At 39.3% G+C, this 8,098-nt stretch overlaps 1 protein-coding gene across 1 annotated transcript in view; it reads left to right on the top strand.

The window, feature by feature from the left end:
• Positions 1-613: 613 nt before the first annotated feature.
• Positions 614-8,098, top strand: part of LOC311040572 (zona pellucida sperm-binding protein 3-like) — a gene marked incomplete at both ends in the record, with an annotated part of 18,146 nt that continues 10,661 nt past the window's right edge. The window contains 6 exons of the mRNA XM_084050903.1: positions 614-721; positions 1,347-1,484; positions 2,810-2,912; positions 4,447-4,565; positions 5,429-5,547; positions 5,776-5,798. Coding sequence (XP_083907029.1) covers positions 614-721; positions 1,347-1,484; positions 2,810-2,912; positions 4,447-4,565; positions 5,429-5,547; positions 5,776-5,798 — 610 coding nt within the window. The remainder of the gene's footprint in view (positions 722-1,346; positions 1,485-2,809; positions 2,913-4,446; positions 4,566-5,428; positions 5,548-5,775; positions 5,799-8,098) is intronic.

Genomic DNA, 8,098 nt, shown 5'->3' with positions numbered 1-8,098 from the left:
GCTACTTGAGTAGTCTTTTCACAAAGTACTTTCTTACTCTTGCTAGTAATTATCTGGATGACTACTTTTACTTCTACCCGAGTCATTATTATATTAAGAGTAATAATACCTTTACTTGAGTACAACTTTTGTCTGCTCTTCGCACCTCTGCATCATTACATTAAAGTAACAATACTTTTACTTGAGTACAGCTTTTGGCTACTCTACCCACCTCAGCATCATAATATTATAGTAACATATACTTTTACTTGAGTACAGTTTTTGACTACACTACCCACCTCAGCATCATTATTAAAGTAACAATACTTTTACTTGAGTACAGCTTTTGACTACTCTACCCACCTCAGCATCATACTATTATAGTAACAAATTATTTTACTTGAGTACAGTTTTTGGCTACTCTCCCCAACCTCTGCAGGTTTGAATCAGACCAGCAGGTCACCACAGCTGCTCCTCAATCAACTCATTAAAAGTGGGAGCACTGGAGTTTGAACCCAGGTTTGACTTGGTGACATCAGTCATAAAAACAGACAGGCTCTGTAAGCAGAGTAGCAGACATCTTATTTAAACCATAATGATGGGTCTCAGAGTCATACTTTTATTTGGGTTTGTGATGTTTGCCAATGCGGGCTGGTGGGAGTCTCTTTTCGGTGACACGTCAGCAAACGCGATCCCACAACCAGAGCCAGCAACGGAGTCACGGTTCAGTGGAATGGCTCAGGTAACAGACCATCAATCAATTCTCAATGTGGGTTCTCAAACTTTGATTCATGCTGTGTTCACGTTAGCAGTGACAAAGTGACAGGCTACAAGCAGTGTTGGAAAAAGTACTCCCATTTGTTTTACTTAAGTAAAAGTATCAATATTGCAATATAGAAATACTTTGTTACAATTAAAAGTCCGGAATAAAAAATGTGCTTGAGTAAAAGTACAAAAGTATTGCCATCAAAATGTACTACTAAAGTGCCAAAAGAAAAAGTACTCATTATGCAGAATGTCCCATTTCAAGTTTTCAAATGTGTAAACATCTTTTGAAAATAGCAGATCTACAAGCTCACAATGCGCTTGCAGATCGGCTATTTTCAAATGGCCAAAATGTATATAGGGCTGAAGTGGTTAATGTATGTTTTGTAATTATCCAAATCTACAAAGTAACTAGCAACTAAAGTTTTAAAATAATTGTAGCGGAGTAAAAGTAAACATTTTGCCTCTGAGATGTAGTGGAGTAGAAGTAAAAGTACAGACATTTGGAAATGCTCCAGTAAAGTAAAAAATGCCTCAAAATTGTACTTAAGTACAGTATTTGAGTACATGTACTTCATTGCTTTACACCAACTGCCAAATAGGAACCAGAATCCACAGCATCGGGTTCGCAGCTGCAGAGGAACCCGGCACCACCACAGACCCAATCACTGACCAACAACACTGGAACACTGCATCCAAGGAGCTATGAGCCGAGCCCTGCGGTCAAACATGAACCCCAGGTACTTCAACCCATTAAAACCAGGAAAGCATCTGTGTCATTTTACTGTAGATTGTAACCACTTTAACCATTATTTTATACTTTGGCTATTCAAGAATAGCAGATCTACAAGCTCATAGCGCTCACCACTGCATAGGCGGCGGGTGAGCCTGACAATTGGGAAGGCTAGGAGATCTGGCTTGAGGCTGGGGGAGTCGGCCGCGCGGGTCGACTCCCCCGATTTTGTTCGGGTTTCTTTTCGGTTTTTGGTCACTTTATTTTGGTGTTAGGGTTAGGTTAGGGTTATGTTATTTAATTCTTATTTTTGCCCGATTTGACTGATTTATTATCAAAAAATAACTAAATAATGCTGCACACATATTATATATCATTTGCACAATTCCCAGAATTTCCCAGCATAACATTTGGGGAAGGCTTAGCCCACCCAAGCCTTCATTACCCGCCGCCTATGCGCCACTGATATAGCAACGTAAGTTTTTCAGAAAACTGAAGACATTTGTAGAATCGGCCTCAGGTCTTAATGGGTTAATGACAACTTTTGAGTGATTCGTTTCAGTTTAACATCCCGGTAAAATAGGATAAACTAGGCTATAGTGGTTCTCAAACTGTTTTGAGCTCTGGAACACTAATATTTATACGTGCATTTCAATCAATCCTCAAGGACTTGCCGCAAGCAACTTGGACGCTGTCTGCATCTAAGTTGCAACGCCGTCCATTGACAGCCCATTCATGAAACAGTTCTACCTGATTGTATTAAACAACGATAAACTCACCAATATTGCATATTGGTACCTATCTCGTAGGACGCATACAATGACTATTCTACAAATCTGTCTAATAGGCCATCATGTAGTCTACCAGTATAGCCTACTACATTTTTGGTCATATTAATAAATATGATTATGTAAACATTTAAAGACAAAGAAAAAGAGTCTGCCTCTTGCGAGGACCTCTAGGTGAAGTTTTAACAGTGAATTTGACCTAGTTGAAGTTTGAACAGTGAGTTTGACCTTATCTTGGTCAAGTTGAAACTGTCAATTTGTAACCTCTATGTGAAGTTTGAACAGTGAATTTGACCTCCTATAGGTGAAGTTTAAACAGTGAAAGTGAATTTGAATTTGACCAGTGGCAAGTTACTGTAGGTGAAGTTTGAACAGTGAAATTGAGAGTGAAATTGACCAGTGGCAAGTCAGGTGAAGTTTGAACAGTGAAATTGAAAGTGAAATTGACCAGTGGCAAGTCAGGTGAAGTTTGAACAGTGAAATTGAAAGTGAAATTGACCAGTGGCAAGTCAGGTGAAGTTTGAACAGTGAATTTGACCTCTAGGTTCTGGTGAAGTTTGAATCGCGTGTTCCAGTGCCAGCTGACAGCGTGGTGGTCCACTGTGGCGAAGCAGAGGTCGCCATAGAGGTCAAACAGAACTTTCTGGGTGAGTGCTATAAAATATTCAATCAGGAATGATTACCAGGTTGCCATGCAGTGGTGGAGAGTAACTAAGTAAATCTACCCATGTGATGTACTTGATCTTATCGGTACGTTTACTTTAACATATCTGTATACACTTTTACATATTTGTATATTTTGCTCCCAATACTTTTTTCCTGTTTAAGTCCCATTTTGAATGCAGGACTTTTACTTATTATCATAGGGCTTCTACACCCTTGTGTTGTGTTTCTACTTTTACTTGAGTAAATGATCCGAGTTCTTCTTCCACTGACCAAGTAAATCTCCAAATTGGCTATTTTTGCAGCACGAAACCCTCATACGATGCATTATGAATTAAGCATAACTCAAATATATCCACAAAGGGTCTTCAAGTAGGACAGGATTGTCAACAAGACGCTTGCACGTCACTGCATCATGCATGCATACAATGTCACAAAGCGCAAATACCTGCACGATGCTCATTCACCTCACATACATGCAGTGGCGTAAAGTAACCAAGTACATATACTGTACTCGAGTAAAATGTTAAGGTATTCTTACTTTACTGGAGTATTTCCAATTGTCTATACTTTTACTTCTACTCCACTACATCTCAGAGGCAAATATTGTACTTTTCCTCCACTACAATTATTTGAAAACTTTAGTTACTTTGTGGATTTTGATTATCATTACAAAACATACATTAACCACTTCAGCCCTATGCCTACTTAGGCTATTTGAAAATAGCCGATCTACAAGCTCACAACGCGTCGCATAGCGACGCGTTGTGAGCTTGTAGATCAGCTATTTTCAAAGCATTTTCATACATTTGGAAACTTGTGAAATGGGACATTCTGCAAAATGAGTGCTTTTACGTTCAGTACTTAAGTATATTTTAATGCAAATACTTTTGTACTTTTACTCAAGTACATTTTGAATACCGGACTTTTACTTGCAACAGAGTTTTTCTACATTGCAGTATTGATACTTTTACTTGAGTACAAAATGTGAGTACATTTTCCACCACTGCATACAGACATTACATTCTGTTTATTCCACTTTGCACCCACTCTGCAACACTGATGCGTTAAAGGGGTAGTTCACCCAAAAAATTACTTATTTCCTATCAATTACACACCCCATGAAGCATTGAATTAATGGAGATTTTTTTGTTTTGTCACATTCCTAAGATTACTGGTGGTCTATCCGGTAGGACACACAAAGAGTCTCCTTTGTGTCTCCTACCGGATACATTAGCATCTTTATTATTATCATCAAATTATTGGCTCAGGAATGCAACAAAAACAAAAAAAGTCTCCATGAATTCAATGCTTCATGGGGTGTGTAATTGATAGGAAATAAGTCATTTTTTGGGTGAACTGCTCCTTTAAGAGGCCCCCTTGTCAATTTGTCCCTTGGCTGGCATCATGTTTGCTCTGCGTTGCCATTGCCACCAGGACAACACTGTCTTGTCTCTGGGTAATGATCAGTGTGTGTGTGAGACTGTTGTTGTTGTTGTTGTTGTTGTTGTTGTCCAGGTAATGGTCAGCTGATCGAGCCATCAGACCTGACGCTGGGAGACTGCACTGCTGTGGACGCCACTGAACACACTCTGCTGTACCAAGCCCAGCTACAGGACTGTGGCAGCACTATGACTGTATGAAACTGTGTGTGCAAAGAATGGCCATTAAGATACCATGTTATGTAAACCAGGGGTCTTCAACGTTTTCAGGCCAAGGACCCCCTAGCTGAGAGAGATGAAACGGGGACCCCTACTCTATATTGTATAAAATTGTGTTTCTGATTAAAGTTTTTTTTTTTACTTAGTCTGCTCTTTTTTCTCTCTACACCTATAGCCTCTTTGCCAAAAATAGCCGATCTACAAGCTCTCAACGCCTCGCAGCGCAAGGCGTTGAGAGCTTGTAGATCTGCTATTTTTGGCTAATGTTCTCCTCAGAAAAGGAATTCTGGGGTTCAAGTGGTTAATGTAAAAAAAACTAAATCCTATCACATAGATTTGGCGGACCCCCTGTAGTAGCTCTGAGGACCCCCTAGGGGTCCCGGACCCCCTGTTGAAGACCCCTGATGTAAAAAAGATGTGAGCTTCATTGTTTACCTTGTGTCCTATAGTTTCAATGCACAGATATTATGTTGATAGTGTAGTGTTTAGAGTTTAGACTGATGCTAGGTTCATGGTTTACATATAGTTTCTTGATGCACTACACTGTCTCTCTCTCTGCATTCTATACATGTGATTAGCTTGCTTATTGTTAATCGCTCTGGATAAGTGCGTCTGCTAAATGCCTGAATTGTGTGTGTGAGTGTGTGTGTGTGTGTGTGTGTGTGTGTGTGTGTGTGTGTGTGTGTGTGTGTGTGTGTGTGTGTGTGCGTGTGCTCGCGTTATTGTTTGTAGTGGTGGTAGCATCAATGGCCAACGTTAAAACGACCACAGAGACTGAAACATATTTATTCTATATTTGAACTGACACTTTGCCATGCGTCTTTTGATGTGTTCGTCAGATGACAGACGAAGCCCTCATCTACAGCTTCCGCCTGCTGTACTCCCCCACACCCATCCATGACACCTTCATCGTCAAAACCAACCCCGCCGAGGTCATCGTTGAGTGCCACTATCACAGGTAAAGACCACACGTGACCCTGATGAGGTTAAACTGCACATACTCTCTGTTCCGTCTAGGGATGTAATGATGCATCGCGAGACGGTTAATTATCGACACTAAAGACATTTGAAATCGGTGAATTGAGAAATGAATTGGGATGCTCCTTTTTTTTTTTAAATCACTTGAAGCCTAGTGTTCCTATTCTGTGCATGAACCTATTTCAGTGTTGTCTCTGCATCCGGGAAGAGTGGACGTGCGGGAAATGAGGGGTATTGCACTGCATTATGTACGTTCATGAATAATGTCCTCAGATGGGAGAAAATAAATCTTACAAACCCAATAAACGGATAAGAAGAAAAAGAACATTAACCGAAAATAGCCGATCTACAAGCTGACAACACGTTGTGAGCTTGTAGATCGGCTATTTTCGGCAAAGGGGCCCAGGATAAAGCCATGGGGGAATCCGGTCAACTGTAAGAGAAATAACTTATATATATTTTCCAATCATGACTTGTCTGGAATCTTAATTTGGTTAAAATATTGTGAGAAAATCTTATAGTGAACCCAGTATCATGCATTGTATCGAATGATTAGTTGCGAGTGAATGGTTGCATCCCTATTTCCACTGCTTCTCAACTACAACAACCCAAACGTTGTAATGTAGCCTAGTCCCAGTTTACTTAGTGTAACACGCTGGCGTCTGACAAACCGGTAATGAGACATGCCGGGTGCGTCAGCGCGGCGAGGAGGGCCTGTCAAACGTTCTTGTGTTGACGTCCTACCAGGACAAGCTTTATCTCCAACACTCCAAACCCTGTCTACCTGTCACTCACACCCTCATGTTATGCTAGAGAAGGAGAGAGAGAGTTGTACGAGTCAGGAAAACAAAGAAACGGCAGCGTTGGAAAGCGTCACTGACAGGTGGAACCTTGCATATGCCTAAAACTGTTACTTTTTAGGAAATGGGGGGTGGGGGCATGAGTACTCACATTTTTTACTTAAGTAAAAGTATCAATAGGCTACTGCAATGTAGAAATACTCTGTTACAAGCAAAAGTCCAGAATAAAACATTTGCTTGAGTAAAAGTACAAAAGAATTGGCATCAAAATATACTTAAAGTAGAATGTGCTCATTATGCAGAATGTCCCATTTCACAAGTTTTCAAATGCATAAAAATCTTTTGATAATAGCCGATACAAGCTCGTAGATCGGCTATTTTCAAATGGCCAAAATGTATAGGGTTGAAGTGGTTAATGCATTTTTTGTAATAATAATCGAAAACAAAAAAAGTAACTAGAGGCATTGAAAATTGGAAATACTCCAGTAAAGTACCTACATACCAAATAATTGTGCTTATAAGTACTGTACTTAAGTTAATGTAGCCTACTTGGTTACTTTCCACCACTGCCAATAGCCTACTCCAATGGATCCAATGTAGTTATTTTTTAGCCACAAACTCTTTAATTGGATCAATATTTATGAAAACCCACAGTTCAATTCTGTCAATTTTCCAAACGTTTCAAAACTAGAGAGAATAGCCGATCTATAATCTCACAATGTGTTGTGTGACACTCGTGTGCGACAAAGCAGAGCATGAATTTATGAAAAGTTAAGTTGACATATGGAATAGGGCTGCGCAATTAATATATTGAAAATGTATCATCATCGCAATATAAACATGTGCAATATAAAGGTTAGGGGTGTGCCGATGTATCGTTCCGCAATATCAAAACGGGACGATATGTATCGTTGTGACGTCATACTGTATCGCAATATTTAAAAGATATATTTTGTTCTTTTTTGGGGGGGGCCTAATGAAAGGAGTTCTTACTGTATGGTGTGTGTTATACGAAATGTGAGCTTACCATAATCACAGTAATCCTTAATGCTATTCTAGGACTTTTGGAGAGAAATTAGTCTAGTCACTTTCAATTTAGAGCACTGCAGAGGGCAGGTGTCTGTGTCCAGCTGATGCTCGTTGACGCTAGTCGGCTCGTTAATGTTACTGTACATGCATCAAGCCAATTATGTTTCTGCACTGTGAAATAGACCTACATCTAATCTATAGCATCAAAGCCATGGATTATTTACAAGCAACACTCTCTGGCTTATAGATATTCTGTTCCAACTGTTAATAGCTAGGCTACACTTGGTTGGTAAAGTCCAGATGACAAGAATAGGACTATGATTCTAGTGGAATTTATATTTATGCATTTATATTATATTTGTTATTAGTGTCCATATGTCCTCTGAAACAGGGGTTTATAGTGAGAACTTACTTCACTTGTTCCTTAAACTCGTATAATTGTATTTGTACTTTTTGTGTGTAAAATACTTTTTTGTGTTTTATAAATTAAGCAATTTTAAACTGAAGATGATGGCCAATGTTGATAATAAATGAAAAACATATATATAATATAGAATCGTATCTATCGTGAGCCCAATATTGTGTACAGTATCGTGAGCTTGTAGATCTGCTATTTTTGGCAAAGAGGTTTGGTGTAGAGGGGAAAAAATACTAAATACTGTGGTTAAATGTCTGAAAATACACATTAATCGAACACACTGA

The sequence above is a fragment of the Gymnoscopelus microlampas genome, assembly GCF_963454915.1.
Source record: "Gymnoscopelus microlampas genome assembly, chromosome: 24".
NCBI classification, from domain to species: domain Eukaryota; kingdom Metazoa; phylum Chordata; class Actinopteri; order Myctophiformes; family Myctophidae; genus Gymnoscopelus; species Gymnoscopelus microlampas.
Note: the sequence above shows the minus strand (reverse complement) of the source record. Positions and strands in the feature narration are given on the sequence as shown.